We start from the raw sequence: 17,575 nt of genomic DNA on the forward strand, positions 1-17,575 counted from the left end.
GTCCTAGCAAAGGTCACTCCTAATCAGTTGATCTGTAACAAGCTGGACCTGATCTTCTAATTTGAATGCCCCACCCCACAAGCGCCCACACACACCTTGCATTATTTTTGGCTCCATATAACTTAGTATTTTATATTTTTATGTATCTTGTCTCTGTCAGGCTGGTCCCCACCCCCAACCCTCTGCCACTGTAAATTCAGTAAGGGATTTGTTTCTGATTTGTTCTTTGCTATATCCCTGGGTACTAAAACTGTGCCTGGCCCACACTGGAAGTGTTGGTCTCTCAGTTATGTCCGACTCTTTGTGACCCCATGGACTGTAGTAGGTCAGGTTCTTCTGTCCATAGAATTCTTCAGGCAAGAATACTGGAGTGAGCTACCATTTACTCCTCCAAGGGGGTCTTCCCCACCCAGGGATCAAACCTAGGTCTCCTGCATTGTAGGCAGATTCTTTCCCACCTGAGCCACCAGGCACTTTGCTGCTGCTGCTGCTAAGTTGCTTTAGTCATGTCTGACTCTGTGCGACCCCAGACACGGCAGCCCACCAGGCTCCCCCGTCCCTGGGATTCTCTAGGCAAGAACACCGGAGCGGGTTGACATTTCCTTCTCCAATGCATGAAAGTGAAAAGTGAAAGTGAAGTCTCTCAGTCGTGTCCAACTCTTCGCGACCCCATGGACTGTAGCCTACCAGGCTCCTCCGTCCATGGGATTTCCCAGGCAAGACTACTGGAGAGGGGTGCCATTACCCACCTGAGCCACCAGGCACTTTAGGTTCTCAATATGCTGCTAAGTCACTTCAGTCGTGTCCGACTCTGTGTGACCCCATAGACGGCGGCCCACCAGGCTCCCCCGTCTCTGGGATTCTCCGGGCAAGAACACTGGAGTGGGTTGCCATTTCCTTCTCCAATGCATGAAAGGGAAAAGTGAAAGTGAAGTCGCTCAGTCGTGTCCGACTCTTCGCGACCCCATGGTCTGCAGCCTACCAGGCTCCTCTGTCCATGGGATTTTCCAGGCAAGAGTACTGGAGTGGGGTGCCATTGCCTTCTCCAAGGTTCTCAATATAGTTGAATGAAATGAATGAATGTAATATTCACTAATGACCAACAGAGGGCGACAGAAATTCAGTAGGGGAAGAAATGAACATGTTTTATTCCGAGCTTCGCGTACAATTACGCGAGATTTGAACTCGCTCGGCCACCGTAGTGCGTAGGCCGAAAAAGAGCAGCCACTTCCGGCCTCTGCGGTCCGGGAGGATTGCTTTGGACTATCGGAAACTGAACTCCTAGGTTCTCAGGCAGCTCCATTCCGGAGCAGAGGCTCCATCCTGGAGCTCTAGGCCTCCGATCCGCCCGGCCGCCGACGTGGCAGCTGGAGACACTTTCAGGGCCAGGAATAGGGAGCGTGTGTCGCCATGGCGACACCGGCGGGGCTGGAGCGCTGGGTGCAAGACGAGCTGCACTCGGTGCTGGGGCTGAGCGAGCGGCACGTGGCCCAGTTCCTGATCGGTACCGCGCAGCGCTGTGCCTCGGCAGAAGAGTTCGTGCAGCGCTTGCGAGACACCGATACCTTGGACCTCAGTGGGCCGGCCCGGGACTTCGCCCTCAGACTCTGGAACAAGGTGCTGGGAGAGGCGGGACCGGGCGTGGGAGCGGCGGGAGAGTGGGTGGAGCAGGGGAGGGGCCCCCAGGTTACTTGTCCAACGGAGTTTGGGCTCACTTGGGCAAACTGTCCAACGGAGAATTAAGCTCAGTTTGGGCTTCCCTGGTGGCTCAGAGGTTAAAGTGTCTGCCTGCAACGCGGGAAACCTGGGTTCGATCCCTGGGTCGGGAAGATCCCCTGGAGAAGGAAATGGCAAGCCACTCCAGTATTCTTGCCTGGAGAATCCCATGGACGGAGGAGCCTGGTGGGCTACAGTCCATGGGGTCGCAAGGAGTCGGACACGACTGAGCGACTTCACTTTGCAAGCAGTTACCACTTTCGGGCTGGACGACCACTCCCGTGGAGAAGATTGAGGAGGGCTTAAGGGTCTATAGAGCAGTGTTTCTCAAACAGGTTTAGGATTCATCCACGGCTTTTGTTCCGATTCGGTAGGTCTGGGATGGTTTCTTCCTTTCTTCATTTCTAACAAATCTTACAAGTTTCCGGGTGATGCTGGAAACTTACCCACCCTTCGAAGAGTGAGGCTATAGAAGAGATGTGTGGGCAGTGTTGTGGGAGGGTAGAAGTGGTGTAGCGGTGATGGCGAAAAGCAGCCCAAAGATTCTCTGGAATTTGTTGGGTAGAGAAAGGGGAAGAGTAAAGGTGTAATGGTGAGCTCCTGGAAGACAAGACTGTGTTTTTTGTCTTTGTATTCATACCATCTAATTGTACCCTGCAGAACAAGAGCTCAGAAATATACAGTAAGACTAAAAGTGTTGAACTTGTTCAGAGAATGGCAGATAACCTGGTGTGGCTGTCCCATATGCACTTGGTGAAAGATGAGGTTAGAATGTACTTGATGTGAGGGTAGGAGCTCAGTGTTAATCTGTTCACCAGGGTATCTCTGGAGGCTGGTACAGTGCCGGCCCGTGACAGGGCTCTGCAAAACAATCTGGACAATCCTTGTCCAGTCCTTGGGTAGGAATGACTTAGTCATTGGGGAGAACAGAGGCTGAGCAGTCGAGAATTGGGTGTGAGAATGTAAACTCCGTGAGGGCAGGAAGTTTTGTCTCTTTATCCCTATATCCCTAGTACCTAGCAGGGGGTGCACGGGATAGGCTTAGAAACTGAGAGACCCCATTTGGGCTGATGGACATGGTGTGAAGCCTTGCGGAAGAGAGAGAATGACAGCTGGCTTAAGATCAGTTACTCCTTAAATTAGGAACCGGGCAGAGTAGGTGGGCAGAGATCAGGAGTTGCTCACATCCCCTTGACTTTTCCTCTGTCTCCCGACAGGTCCCACGGAAGGCAGTGGTGGAAAAGCCAGCTCGGGCAGCTGAGCGAGAAGCCCGAGCCTTGCTGGAAAAGAACCGCTCTTATATGTTGTTGGAGGACAGTGAGGAGAGCAGCGAGGAGACTGTGGGCAGGGCCGGGAGCAGTGTCCAGAAGAAGCGGAAAAAACGGAAACACCTCAGGAAGAAACGTGAGGCGGAAGAGGAAGACGAGGAGGAGGAACAAGTTTCTGAGAAAGGAAAGAGGAAGACAGGGTAAGTCAGAAGTAGGGGGCGAGAGAATGGGGCAGGTGGTTGATGGGACGGGAAGCCTCTGAGTGCCCTCAGTTAATCCTCTGGGCTGGGCTGCAGGGAGAAGAAAGAGCAGACGGAAAAGCCAGAGTCAGAGGATGAGTGGGAGCGGACAGAGCGAGAGCGCCTTCAGGACCTGGAGGAACGCGATGCGTTTGCCGAGCGGGTTCGGCAGCGGGACAAGGATCGGACTCGAAACGTCCTGGAGCGGTCAGACAAGAAGGTGCGTTGGAGCAGCACGTTCCCTCAGTTCCCACGCAGACCCCTGGATCTGGTCTGAGGTTGGGTGTGACCGCAGATAGTGATCTCTGGGAAGACAAGGGGCCACCTCCAGTAGTCTGGTTATCTCTTTGGGTCTTTGGGCTAAGGTGGCTCTCTGCTGAACCTGTAACCACAGAGATTCCTCAGTGAAGGGGGGACGTTTCTTTGTGCTAGGGAACATCTGAGTGATGCTTGTGATTCTAGACAGGAATGGCTGTGGGCCTGGGGACTTTGACCAGTCTTGCCTTCTTCTCCTAGGCTTACGAAGAGGCTCAGAAACGCCTCAAGATGGCTGAGGAAGACCGGAAAGCCATGGTGAGTCCCTGTGCCCAGAAAGACAAAGGGAAAGACTTCCTGATGGAGTGGTTAGGGGTAGGGAGGAAAGATGGAGAGGAAGTGGGGTGGGGGGTGTTGGGTCTCTGGTTGAGGGGCCAGCTAAGGATAGACTTAAACTGTAGTGGGAAGGAAATGGTCCAGAAACCCTCTCACTCCTTAGGATCAGATCAGACTGTATGTTAGTGAGGGAGTATTTCCCTGTTCCTGGGACTTAAAGAGGTATACTCAACAGGCAGCTGGAAGGTCAAGGGGCTGGCTGGAGGACAGGGGCAGGGCAGGGATGTGCTGACTGCTGAGCTTGTGCACACCATCTCCACATACCTTCCTACGGTCTAATCCCTCCATTTCCCCACCCCATCTCCCACTCCCCCGGGCCTTGTGATCACCCACTGATTTTCAGAGTTGGTCTTCTCACTGCACAGGGACTGAGCCTTTGTGATTCATGCACTAGACTTGTTACAGGGGAGCCTCGGTAGGGTTGCAGTTTTCTGAAGGCCTGGCTTTCCCATGTAAGTCACACTTAGATTTCCCCCAAAGAATTTCGAGACTCTTGGTGTCTTAACAATGCCTTAGTGGCCATCGGGTCTCCCCTGATGTATCCATCTCAGGTTACACCCCAGAAAGTGACTGTAGCCAGAGACTTCTGAGATGTCTCTTGGTGCTGATGTAGTATTTTTACTTTCTTGAACTTTTCTTTCCTTTTTTAATTATGAAAATTTTCATAATTTACACCAATAGGAAAGTTGAAAGAATAGCGTAACAACATCTATCCAGACTGTTTGGATTAAAAAATTGCTAATACCATGTGCAGCATTTTCAGTGTTTGTGTAAGTGGCAGCTTTTTTGGTCCTTTTTGAACCGTACGAAAGTTTTAGACATCGTGGCATTTTATGCCATCAGCGTGTCCCTGGTGTCTGCAGACATTCTCACACCGCGCCACTGTCACACCCAAGAAGATGATTCTCATGGATCAGCTAAGAATCTGCCCACAATAAGATTTCCTCAGTTATCCCCAAATGTCTTTAATAACTGCTTTTTCCAAACTGGAAGCCAGTTGCATTTCATGTGTTGCATTTGAGTGTGAGGTCTCTTCAGTTTGTTTCATTTTCCCCTTCTCTCTTGCTTTCTGTCTCATCTTGTACACCATGTCCTACATTCTGGATTTATCTGATCCGTATCTTGTGGTGTTAAGTTCTGTCCCAGTGCTTACTTTAAAGTGGAAATTGGGTCTTGCAGCTCGCTTAGACTCAGATTAAACAGCTGTAGCAGCAGCGCTTCTTGGGTGGTGGTATGTACATCCCATGGTGGGGCGAGGGCGGGTACTGTCCAGCGGTGTGCCTGTCAGGCCAAAGGAGAATTCGATTGTGGTACTCAGATCAGCTCATGAGCATAAACTCCATTTTAGTGTATCATGGAACAAAAAAACCAAGCAATTAAGTATCAAGTTGGCCAAAAAGTTCATTCAAGTGTTTTCCATAAGATGTTACAGAAAAGCCCGAATGAACTCTTTGGTCAACCGGATACACTCGGCCCCCCAGGGGAGGGCCCCTGGCGGATTCTGAGTGTCTCAGTTGTTTTCAGTTGGAGACCTCTGCCTCCACATCGTGGCGTCAGCCGTCATGTTTTCCCCCTTTACACTGGGTTGAACAAAATAGCAAGGGTAGAATAGAAAATACACGCATAATCATCCTGGTGAATCGATATTGGCAAAGATGGTGAGGCTGCCTGGAAGGACCGTCCGAGCTGCTGGAAGGCAGCGTGTGGGCCCTACGTTGGGCTCCTCGTTAGGCTGTTCAGTGAAAAGGGAAGGACGGTGGAGGACACATCTTTAGGTTCCCGGGCAGGCCTGCCCAGGAGGTTGTGCCTCTTAAGGGGACAGGGGAAAGGGGTCACTCTTCTAGCGAGGGGAGGCTCTGACTGCCCTGGCCTGACCCAGGTCCCTGAGCTGAGGAAGAAATCCCGCCGAGAGTACCTGGCCAAGCGGGAGCGAGAGAAGCTGGAAGACCTGGAGGCCGAGCTGGCGGACGAGGAGTTCCTCTTTGGGGACGTGGAGCTGAGCCGACACGAGCGCCGGGAGCTCAGGTACAAGCGGCGCGTGCGGGATCTGGCCCGGGAGTACCGGGCGGCTGGGGAGCAGGAGAAACTGGAGGCCACCAATCGCTACCACATGCCCGAGGAGACCCGAGGACAGGTGAGGCGAGGGGTCGCCGCTTCAGCCCAGGTGCCCGAGTGGAGGGGAGGGAAGGCTTTGGGGACTAGGGTGGCGGCTTGGCGGGCCCTCCCTTGTCTTGCCTTTCTCTGTGGCAGTAGCGGCTGGGGAGGGGGCGCTGGGCAGAGAGGGCAGCTCTGTCTCCACGTCCCCCTGTCTCCGTAGCCTGCACGCACAGTGGATCTAGTGGAGGAGGAGTCCGGCGCCCCTGGGGAGGAGCAGCGGCGCTGGGAGGAGGCCCGGCTCGGGGCAGCATCCCTGAAGTTTGGGGCCCGAGATGCTGCCTCCCAGGAGCCCAAGTATCAGCTGGTGCTGGAGGAGGAGGAGACCATTGAGTTTGTCCGGGCCACTCAGCTCCAGGGCGATGAGGTGAGGGTAGGGGGCGCAGGGACGTCCTGAGGAGGCTGGCACTGGCCCTGATGCTCACAGCCCTCTTTCCCATCCTTAGGAGCCGTCGGCCCCGCCCGCCCCCACTCAGGCCCAGCAGAAGGAGTCCATCCAGGCCGTGCGCCGCAGCCTTCCTGTGTTCCCATTTCGAGAGGAGCTCCTGGCCGCTATTGCTAATCATCAGGTCCTCATCATCGAAGGCGAGACAGGCTCGGGCAAGACCACCCAGATCCCTCAGTACCTCTTTGAGGAGGTACGGCAGCCACACCCTCAGTTGCCACTGACCAGCGCTGTGCTGGTAGCTCCTTTTCATGGGGTTTTATGTCATTGCTTTCCCTTTTCGTCTCACTCCTTTAGTCTTTTCTGCTCGGTAGTGAGGGTCTTCAAAGGAAGGACCACACCCTTTCCCCATTTCCCTTCTCACTTCCTGCCATGGGGTCCATGCCTGGGAGGCGTGCTGTGCCTTCACGTAGGCAGGAGGTGGAGATGGATAGACGGCAGGTGGGTGTGAATGCGGACCCCGCGCTCCACCAGCCTGGCCTCTGCAGGGCCAGGGAATGAGGACTGAAAAGACCTCGCCTGCTTTTGTGCCTTCCTTTGTTCCCCTTGCTTTGGGGTCTACCCAGTCGGTCAGTCCTTTTCCAGCTCACATCTCGTAGAGCCCTGAACCTGATGACCCAGCGGGCTGGGACTGCCAGGGCTGGGTGAGGACCCTTAGGGAGCTCCACGTCTGCCATCCTATTTGTTGATCTTTGTCTGGTTTTCAGCTTCTGTCTGTTCCTCCGTTCCTGCTGCCCTGGCCTGCATTTCCAGCTTCTCTGAATTGCATATTTAGCAAAGGGAAAGCCTCCTCTTTATTCTTGTCATGCAGGGTTACACAAAAAAGGGTATGAAGATCGCCTGTACCCAGCCCCGGAGAGTGGCAGCCATGAGCGTGGCTGCCCGAGTGGCCCGGGAGATGGGTGTGAAGCTTGGCAATGAGGTGAGACCTGTGGGGACTGAGGGTTGCGGGGAGCCCCTTGGGTCTGGGATTCAGTCCCAGCTGCCCACAGGCTCCCCCTGCCCCCCACCGGTCCAGGTGCTTGCCCTTGTCCCCTGGCCCTCCCTCCCGGGAGCACCAGCCCAACTGTTCATCACTCCTGGACCCCTCAACAGGTCGGCTACAGCATCCGCTTTGAGGACTGCACGTCAGAGCGAACCGTCCTGCGCTACATGACGGACGGGATGCTTCTCCGGGAGTTCCTCTCTGAGCCTGACCTTGCAAGTTACAGGTCCGCACAGCTCCCCCAGCTCCCATGGGAAGGGGAGCCACCCACCCTCGTCTCCCTCCCGTCTGCTGCTCTTCTGACCTTCAGCATCTTCCTTTATCATATCCTTTCATCTCTGGCTTTTGTCTCCTTTCTTCCCACCCTGTTTTCTCACTTCCAACAGCCAGTTTGGCCATTGTCTTCTCTTCTGACTTATCCACCAGTTCGTGAATCTTTATGGTTTTAACCGTCCTAGAACTGAGATTGGCCCAGAGAGTTAGGGTTAGATCGTGGGTGCTGTTGTCTGCCCAGGCTGGGAGATGCTGTACACTCACAAGCCCCCTCCTTCTCTGACTTTCTGTTGTCTGTCTTAACTGCGATGACTGGCCTCTCTTTGGAGCCCCTTCCTCCCACATTCACCCTTTGGCTCTTTGCTTTCTTCTGTTTCTCTCCTCTGGAGGTCCCAGTGTCCCGCACCCCCAGCTCACTGCTGCACCCGTTCCTTCCCCAGTGTGGTGATGGTGGATGAGGCCCACGAACGGACCCTGCACACAGACATTCTCTTTGGCTTGATCAAGGATGTTGCACGGTTCCGACCTGAGCTCAAGGTCCTGGTGGCTTCAGCCACATTGGACACGGCCCGCTTTTCCACTTTCTTCGATGACGCCCCCATCTTCCGAATCCCTGGACGCAGATTTCCAGTTGACATCTTCTACACCAAGGTGCCCCCTTAGGGAGGGCGGGCTTAAGTGTGAAGGCAGCAGAGCCTTGGAGGAGATTGGCCTTGGAGGGAAGGATGGGATGAGAGTCCTGAGGGGAACCGGGATGAAGTGTATGTCGAGGTGGGAGGAGAGGAAGGGTTTGCTGGAGCAGGTGGCCCTCCCGTGACCCTGCGTCCTCCTGCCCAGGCTCCGGAGGCGGACTACCTGGAGGCCTGTGTGGTGTCCGTGCTGCAGATCCACGTGACTCAGCCCCCCGGGGACATCCTGGTGTTCCTGACAGGACAGGTGCGATGTGGGGCAGGGCTGGTGTATGTATCCTGGGGAAGACTGGGCTGGCGGGTCAGCCCTGCGTGACTCAGGGTTCCGTGCTGCTCTCCCCGACCCAAATCCAGGAGGAGATCGAGGCTGCCTGCGAGATGCTCCAGGATCGCTGCCGCCGCCTGGGCTCCAAAATCCGGGAGCTCCTGGTGCTGCCCATTTATGCCAACCTGCCTTCCGACATGCAGGCGCGGATCTTCCAGCCCACGCCCCCGGGGGCACGGAAGGTCAGTTGGAGAAGCCCACATTCATCATTCCCTATGGTTCATGCAGTTAGTAGTGAAAAGGAAGGAACGCGCATGCCCTGTGCAACGTGTTTCCTGGCACAGCTGCGAGGCTGGGTGGCAGTCAGCCAGCCCGTCACTGCTGGCGCTGGAGAGGGTGACAACAGCAGGGACAGAGAGATAGTCAAATGCATGGTCCAGAAAGTGAGTGTGGCAGAGATGCAATGAGAAGGGAGGGTCTGGGTTTGCCAGGAGGCAGGATTTGAACTGGATCTTTAAGGAAGATGCTGGGGGAGTATCAGAGGAAGGCCTAAGGGGTGTTTGAGGTCAGAGTAATCTAGCAGGCTTAATGGAAGGCTCACATGGCAAAGGAAGGGGAGACAGCTGAAAACAACTTGGGATGGCGGTTAGAGAGAGCCTTTGATGGCAGGAGGAAGAGTGTGGACTTCAGACCAGTGAGTGGTCATCAAAGGACTGTGAGCAAAGATGTAACTTTCCACAAATATTTATAGAGCTCCTCCCACTTTCCAGGAACTGTTCTAAGGGATGAGGATATAGTGATGGACTAAACGAAGTCTCTAGCCTCAGGGAGTTTAGACTAACAGAGGTTAGGAAGTAACACATAAATACATAATGTCAATTTGTGACAAAGGCTCTGAAGAAGTACAGTGCACATCCAGGGGAGTCAAGGTTGGGGGGAAAGAATGGCAGGAAGGTATTTTCCTTAGGGTGTAGGGACACCCCCTGTCTGATGAGGTGAGTGTGAAACTGGAGCCTCAGCCAGGCAAGGGAGGGTGCCAGGCTGACATCTGATCCGGAAGATGCGCCAAGTGGAGGGAATAACCCACGTGGAGGATGGGTGTGAGGGCAGGGGTGGAGTGAGGAGCGCTGGTGCTCAGAGATGAGGTCGGAAGGGTAGCCAGGGTCTGGAGAACTTGGGGCCTAAAAGATCTTGGCTGTGATTGTCAGGTAGGATGGGAACCACTGAAGGATGCAGGGAGTGATGTAAGAGGCTCACATTTTAAAAGGATCATTCTGGATGCTGTGTAACCAGGGGCAGGAGTAGAGCAGCGGGACTCATCAGGGGGTTTATTTTAGGAACTAACATATGAAGGTAATTATGAAAGCAACAGTGGGGAAGATGGGGCAGGAGCCTAACTCCCTCAGCTCCCATCTCTGAAAAAAACTGCTGAACCCTCTTCGTTTTCTTTCCTTGTTTCCTGCTTATCCCCACGTCTCTCTCCCCTCTCTGCTGGTCTGTTCCCCTCTCCTGACCTTGGCCAGATTGCTTCAGCTCCTGCTCCTTTGCCCCCGTTTGTCCACTCCTTGTCTTCCAGAATGACTTCTGGGTAACTAGGTGGGTGGAGTTTCTGGGTGACCCCACATCCTCTCATTCAGGTGGTTGTGGCAACCAATATCGCTGAGACCTCGCTTACCATTGAGGGCATCATTTATGTGCTGGATCCAGGGTTCTGTAAGCAGAAGAGCTACAACCCCCGCACAGGCATGGAATCGCTCACTGTCACACCCTGCAGCAAGGTGGGCCTGGGCCGGAGTGGGATCTCCATGGGGCGAGGAGGACAACAGGCCAACTCAGAAGCAGTGGGGATAGCTCAGAGCAGGGGGGTTAGCGGTCTGCACCCATATCCCCCATATTTCTTGCAGAAATACCACCCTTTCTCTTTTCTATCACCAGAGTGTCAATGGGCCTGACAAACGGTCCTTTCTTTCCAGGCCTCTGCCAATCAGCGAGCTGGCCGGGCGGGTCGGGTGGCTGCGGGGAAGTGCTTCCGCCTGTATACCGCCTGGGCTTACCAGCACGAGCTGGAGGAAACCACGGTGCCCGAGATTCAGAGGACCAGCCTGGGCAACGTCGTGTTGCTGCTTAAGAGCTTAGGTGACTGGGCTCCCCAGTCCTCTTGAGAGGGGAGGGTGGGGCTGCCATCACTGGTCATGTGAAGGAGTCTGTCCTAACCCCACCCATCCTTTTCCAGGGATCCATGACCTAATGCACTTTGATTTCCTGGACCCCCCGCCATACGAGACCCTGCTGCTGGCTCTGGAGCAGCTCTATGCACTAGGAGCCCTCAACCACCTTGGGGAGCTCACCACGGTGAGGTGGGAGGGCAGTGGGCTGGGGTTGGAGGAAGGCTAGGGTGACCCCTTGAGGGGCAGGGGGACACCTGAAGAAGGAGTGGCCTCAACTCTCTCTTTCCTCTCCTTAGTCTGGTCGAAAGATGGCAGAGCTGCCTGTGGACCCCATGCTGTCTAAAATGATCCTGGCCTCTGAGAAGTAAGCCCTTGACTCAGCCGGGCCTCTGGCACACACACTGGCCATGCCTGCTTCTGTCTCTGGGGCCATCTTTGTGCACTTCCTTTTCCTCTCCACCACATTATTCTTTAACTAATAACAAGTTGTTGGATAACTCCTATTGCCCTTTTGAGGTCCACAAGGGTCAGTCAGACACCGTCCTGTCTTTGGTTATGATATCAAATGGGTGAGATAGCCAAGAATGTAGAAAATTTGGGGGCATGAACAAAAGTGGAAGACTTTTTATCTGTGAGGAGTGCTGAGGGAGGGCTGGCTTGGAGACTTAGTCTCTCCTCCCATTTCGGACTAGAGCATTTAGGTGCAGCTGTGGGGGGACCACTTTTTAAGGCCATCCCTTGGCTGTGGTTGAAGTTAAAGGTCATTACATGAACTTAAAAAATTGCTGTAATGCACACCTTCTTACCCTCACGACGTTTTCCCACCCCTGCCTCCCTGCACGTCTCTCCTGTTACTGTTTTATCTACAGCCTGACCTCCCCTCCTGGACCCCCATCCTGCTGCCCCTGCCACCAAAAGCAGTCTACGCTCTGATTTGTAGCCGTCAGCCCAGCCTGCAGCCGCCGCATGAGGACATCCATCATACCGCGGTCCCTTTCCTCTTCACTGGGTCTGTTCCTCTGTGTCTTGCTTTGAGCTCTCATGTTTCTCCCTTCCTGCCCCAGGTACAGCTGTTCAGAGGAGATCCTGACAGTGGCTGCCATGCTCTCTGTCAACAACTCCATCTTCTACCGACCCAAGGACAAGGTCGTCCATGCTGACAACGCTCGGGTCAACTTCTTCCTCCCTGGTGGGGACCACCTGGTTCTGCTGAATGTTTATACACAGGTCCCTGGGCTTGGGTGAATGGGAATGAGGAGGGCACAGGGGACTCTGGTCCTGCTGTATAAACTTAACATCCCCTTTTTCCCTCCCTCTCTCTTCACAGTGGGCTGAGAGTGGTTACTCTTCCCAGTGGTGCTATGAGAACTTTGTTCAGTTCAGATCCATGCGCCGAGCCCGGGATGTGCGGGAGCAGCTGGAGGGGCTCTTGGAACGTGTGGAAGTTGGTCTCAGTTCCTGCCAAGGGGACTACATCCGTGTTCGAAAGGTCAGCATTTCCTTAGTCTAGTCTCCTGCCATCCACCCATTATCTCCTGAGGAGCAAGCTTGTCTGGGGCCAGCGACCTGAGAATGTGCCCCTTTCCCTGGGGAAGATGGGTTCCCCTTGTTCTTTCTTCCTGGGGCACTGGAGGTCCTTACCTTCTTAGGTCTCCCAAAGTGAAGTGAAGTGAAACCCTGCACTAAAAAGGTAGCGAGTGCTGAGGGTCCCTGGATGCCAGCCTTTCCCATTGACTTCCTTTCCCGCCTGCTTCCAGGCCATCACCGCTGGCTACTTCTACCACACAGCACGGTTGACTCGCAGCGGCTACCGCACAGTCAAACAGCAGCAGACGGTGTTCATTCATCCCAACTCTTCCCTCTTTGAGGAACAGCCACGCTGGCTGCTCTACCATGAACTTGTCTTGACCACCAAAGAGTTCATGAGACAGGTGAGGGCACCTTGGCCTGCCCAGGCAGGTGGCTTGTGTGGGAGATGGTATTCTGGCATGCGAAAAACCCAGGTTCAGGTTGCTGGGACTGGCAGAGAAAGAGGAAAGCAACTTGGTTTAAGGTAGGATAAGGTAGAAAGGCATCCATTCTAAAGCTGTCTCAGCATCCGCTAAGATCTAACTGTTCATTCACTAAGTGCTGAATGTATTGTCTCAGTGCTTCAGGGGCTGCAGTGATAATGGTGAACAAAGCAGGTGTGGCCTTTGTCTTGAGTGTATTTTAGTCTTTAGGTTCAGGCTTTTGTTTAGTTAGCTTACTTGTGCTCTTGAACAACATATAACAGAGTGTTGGGATATAGAGTATTAGAGCCAGATACCCATTTCCCTTGCCCTACAGACAAAGGGGAAAGAAGAGAACCTTTTTAAAAATCACACACATCTCAGAATCTAGGTTGGACAAAAGAGAATCTTGCTGATTTTTTTCTCTCCTCTTGCAGGTATTGGAGATTGAGAGCAGTTGGCTTCTCGAAGTGGCGCCCCACTATTACAAGGCCAAGGAGCTAGAAGATCCCCATGCTAAGAAAATGCCCAAAAAAATAGGCAAGACACGGGAAGAGCTAGGGTGAAGAGCAGGGGACAGAACAATCAGAACCTAACACCAGCTCCTTTTCCTTCTGTACCTTATTTAATATCTATTAATAAAAATATTTTTAGAGTAAAGCTATGGGGAACTTTTTTTTTTGGCTACTCGGCTTGTGGGATCTTAGTTCCCTGACCAGGGATTGAATCCTTGCCCTCAGCAGTGAAGAGTGTGGAGTCCTAACCCCTGGATCACCAGGGAAATTCCATGGGGAACTTTTGAGATTCAGAAAAAAGTGACATGGAAATTGGATCTCATATATTCATGTAGATTTTATTATTTACAAGTTAAATTACACAGCAGCTTTACATAGCATGAGATGGAAAGTAGAGGAGGAGAGCGAATTGGGGAGGTAACTGGCTCTGAGGCTCTCAGCTGCCTCCACCGCCTCTTTTTGTGCGTAGCAAAGTCATCAGTGCTGCCTCTGCCCCAGTTCCTGATCAGTCCTTGGAACACAGGTGTAAGTTGGGTTCTGGTTCCGACAGCCCCAGAGCCACCAGGGCTCCCACTAACAGCTTCTTCACAGGTGCGGGGGGTGAATGTGAAGGCATCAGCTAAAGCGAGAAAGGTTAATGTAGCTGGTGTGATGTTCTACTTTGTCACCCCGCACACCACCCCCCGCCCCCCACAGCCCTAGCACTCACTTTGTCTAGGCGATGGCGACAAATGAGGCCATTGGAATTCAGGTAGAAGGTGGAATAGGCATCATAGGTCCTGGTGAAGGGAGAAAGAGGCTCACTGAGAGAGAGGGTTATTGGTCCTAAAGTTTTAATTCAAGCATTTGTTTAAACTAGTAGTTCTTAACCTTTGCTATGTGTTAGATCACCTGAGGATCTTTTAAAAATCCTGAGTTCTACCCTGGGCCCAATTAAATCAGGATGTCTGGCACCAATATTTTAAAAAAGATTCTTGGATTAAAAAAAAAAATCCAAGAATCCACTGTGCAGCAAAGTTTAGAAACTACTGGTGTGGGCTTAGGCTAAGAATTTCTCGGGATGCTACTCTGTGCTGGAAATTTACCAAGTAGTTTACCCAAGGCTGTGAAGCAAAACTTAAGAGACAGGTATTTTCATCTGTTCATTAAGTATATGAGTCCCTACTATGTGCCAGGTAATGTACATGAAGAAACTGAGTTCAGAAGCTTCCTATATACTCAAAGTCCCTATTTTTTTCTATATTAAAGTAGACTAAAACAAAGCCTGCCTTCAAGGAGCCTGCAGTCTAGTCAGGGTAGATGGGAGGATTGTCTAGGAGACTAGCCTGCAGACTCGCAAAAGGGTAAGATTAGAAAGTTGTGGTGTTTCTTTTCTCACTTCTCTTACCGGTAAAGCTCCTCCTTGTCACGCTTATAAAAACGAAGAAAGAGCAGGTGAATGGGCAGTCCCACAAGCCGCCAGCGGGCTTGCAGGGTCCAATTCTCAGGGTGGCGTGTCAGCTGCAGAATCTCCAGCCGAAGCTGTGCAAAATAGTTCCAGGCCAGGAAGCGGCAGAGAGTCAGTGACAGAATGTACCATGTCCGGCCTCTGACAGGAAGAGATGGGGAAGAAATCTCATGACGACACAATCAGAAAACCAAACTGTTCTCTGACAGAGGAATTGGGGACGGTGGTGAGAAGCAACTTAGGACCGTCTCTAATAAGTGAAAATAGCACTGGGTCCTTTTCCTGCCCAAGGCCCTACCCGTTCAATGGATTCTCACTTGGTACGCATGTTGAGGATCTCATTGATGAATTCCACATCCGATGAGTAGAGAGTGTAGTCGTGGGAGTGAAGGAAGAGATTGGGAAGCTAGGTGGAAGAAGAAGGCATGAATCCAGGAGGAAAGAAAAGATGATCCTACTCCTCAATTTTCTATATCGAGTGTCTCCTTATTCCTGAGTGAAAGGTTATCTCATCCCTAATTCAAACCGAGGAGTATCTTTTCCTTGGGAAATGTTTGAAACATATTTCGATGCCTGTCTCATGGTTCCAAGAAACAATCCAGCTGACTGACTAACTTCCTATTTTTAAGAATTACCTACATCTCTCCCCATTTTGGACAAAGGCCACTTTTGAATGGACTTACCTCTTGTCTCAGTCTCTCATACATGACAGCCAGGTGCTCCTCCATACTTGGATCTCCTGATGGAGTGGCAGGGGAAGGGTGGGCGGTTCCAGGGGCTTGGAAAGGTATCAGAGCTCCAGGACAGGGGCAGGGAGGCCCCTCAAACAGGCTCCTGAGCCCATCCAGGCAGCCGCTAAGTAACTCGGGTCCTGGCCCCTCCTCCCCCTTTCCTGGGGGGAGAACCACCCATGGTGAGGTGAGGGCTTGGACCTGAGGGAGAGGCAGTGGGGGAGCTGGGGGAAGCAGTCGGGTGGGAGGGCTTGGGGGTGGGGGAGACCAGAAAAGAGGCAAAGATGGAGAAGTGGTGGTTGTGGAGTGAGGCCAAAGGGGTGGGAATGGTAGAGCCCATGGAGAAGACTGGTCCTGAGGAGGAAGAACAAAAGAGAAAAAAGGTAAGAATCCAGCTGCCTAATGCCCCTCCATCCAAACTCTGCCCATTAACACGCTTCCAATCCACCTGCTCCTTCTGACAGAAAAGATCAAATTACTAGAGGAAAAATTCATTTCCATCTCTGCTTAAAACAGGAGGATATACTTTCTTGTGACTTAAGTACAAATACCTAGCCAAAATAGCAAATACGTTTAGATTTAAGATTCCAAACCTCTTTGGGGGCAGGTCTGTCTCTTACAGCAAGAATCACAAGAGTGCATACTTAAGAATGAACAAATGAATGAACACCAGACAGGTCTCGTTATATTGTGGATGAAATGATGTGGCCTCTAACACAACTCCAGGAGTATGTGAGGCGGCTGTTGCAGAGAAAAGAACATCCAACTGGAACTAGGAGACTTTGGAGTTCCAATTCTATAATGTAACGTTAGGCACTCTAATTCCCTCAGCCTGAGTTTTCCATAAATGTACTATAAATAAGGACGATGAAGCCACACTGAATCACAATGAGGACTTTAAGAGATAATAAATGTCAATAAAACTTTGCGACCTGTAAAGTAGTATATAAATGTAAGCTCATCACTTGGGCTCCTCTAATGACACGAAAAAGCCCAGGAGACTGTTAAAGGCTGGATGGACCTCATGATGCTCCTGATTTACTGATGTTGAAACTGCGATGAGGCAGAAGTAACTCAAAGTCAGGCCTGACTCGAGCTCCTGCGTTTTCAAGGAGCCCCCGAGGGGTCTTATTATCGGGGAAGGCGGGCAGGCCGCGCGGGTACCTCTGTCCCCGACGGTGTCCCGGAGGCGCCGTCTCCGCCGGGGGCGTGGCCATCTTGCCCGCCCGGGCACAAGGGCCCGAACCGGGTCCACTCGGGCCGGCCTTCCCGCCGGGACCGCTATCCCGGTGCAAGATGCGTGGGCTGCAGAGCGCGGCCCGCAGGTCCGTCTGGTCGGCTCCCTGGAGGCGCCGCGAACCTCTCCGCCCTCTGTCCTTCAAATCACCTCCAGACACAGGTAACCGCGAAGACGCGGGAGAAATGCGGCCGCGCCCCACCGCGCCAGCCTCAACCCCGCCTGCCCCCCAAGTTCCGGGAGACAGACGTCCCGTGCGCGACAGGGCTGGCAGCGCCGCCCTCCGGTCCCTGAGACCCCTCGCCCCTCCACGCGCCGCTCCGCACAGGTGGGAAGGAGTGGTGGGACGTCAGTACGCCTGCGCGAAACGGGACGCGCGCTCCGCCCCACGCGCCGGCTGAGGAGGGTCTCTCCCCGCCCCCTCCTCTCCCCTCCCGCTTCCTCTCGGCGCTCACCTGGGGACGAGCCTGATAGGCGCGAAGGCAGGGGCCGAGGCGCCGGGCCGCCCCCCGGCTGGGCTGGTACATGATCTTCCGGGAACGGAGAGAGCGTCTCCTGTGTCCGGCCTCCGGCCTCCTCACAGGGGTGAGCGCGCCCCGGAGCCGGCTTCTTGAAGGGGAAAGGGGGGGGGGGTGAGGGGCTGAGGGGAGGGAAACGGAGATGTTGCGCGCTTGCGCACTGCGGCGGGTTCCAGGGAGGCGGTGAGGCGCTAGGTCTACAGAAAGTGCGCCTGCGCTCGCCGAATCGGAGGCAGCCTCAGGGCGCTTGCGCAGTAAATTAGCGGCCTAAGAGTACGGTTCT

At 53.4% G+C, this 17,575-nt stretch overlaps 2 protein-coding genes across 3 annotated transcripts; one reads left to right on the plus strand and one right to left on the minus strand.

The window, feature by feature from the left end:
* Positions 1 to 1,255: 1,255 nt before the first annotated feature.
* On the plus strand, positions 1,256 to 13,513 carry DHX16 (DEAH-box helicase 16). 2 transcript variants are annotated; one of them, NM_001206210.1, is made up of 20 exons: positions 1,256 to 1,617; positions 2,934 to 3,184; positions 3,281 to 3,443; positions 3,740 to 3,796; positions 5,754 to 6,008; positions 6,192 to 6,395; positions 6,475 to 6,666; positions 7,285 to 7,395; positions 7,569 to 7,684; positions 8,172 to 8,382; positions 8,569 to 8,667; positions 8,775 to 8,927; positions 10,323 to 10,463; positions 10,659 to 10,821; positions 10,919 to 11,037; positions 11,150 to 11,217; positions 11,918 to 12,080; positions 12,181 to 12,342; positions 12,611 to 12,784; positions 13,282 to 13,513. In NM_001206210.1, exons 1-20 carry the CDS (start codon positions 1,411 to 1,413, stop codon positions 13,408 to 13,410), a joined length of 3,138 nt encoding a protein of 1,045 aa, NP_001193139.1. In that variant the 5' UTR covers positions 1,256 to 1,410; the 3' UTR covers positions 13,411 to 13,513. The 2 variants fall into 2 exon arrangements, with proteins under 2 accessions (NP_001193139.1, XP_059736234.1); XM_059880251.1 differs by lacking the exon at positions 10,323 to 10,463 and having other exon boundaries at positions 13,282 to 13,504.
* Positions 13,514 to 13,680: 167 nt separating this feature from the next.
* On the minus strand, positions 13,681 to 17,398 carry C23H6orf136 (chromosome 23 C6orf136 homolog). The gene is given in 6 exon segments (NM_001038178.2): positions 13,681 to 13,978; positions 14,069 to 14,138; positions 14,747 to 14,947; positions 15,124 to 15,212; positions 15,490 to 15,891; positions 17,230 to 17,398. Coding segments are annotated over 6 exon segments (948 nt in total). The 5' UTR covers positions 17,302 to 17,398; the 3' UTR covers positions 13,681 to 13,864.
* Between the last annotated feature and the right edge of the window lie 177 nt (positions 17,399 to 17,575).

This window comes from Bos taurus, chromosome 23 (assembly GCF_002263795.3).
Source record: "Bos taurus isolate L1 Dominette 01449 registration number 42190680 breed Hereford chromosome 23, ARS-UCD2.0, whole genome shotgun sequence".
NCBI classification, from domain to species: Eukaryota; Metazoa; Chordata; class Mammalia; order Artiodactyla; family Bovidae; genus Bos; species Bos taurus.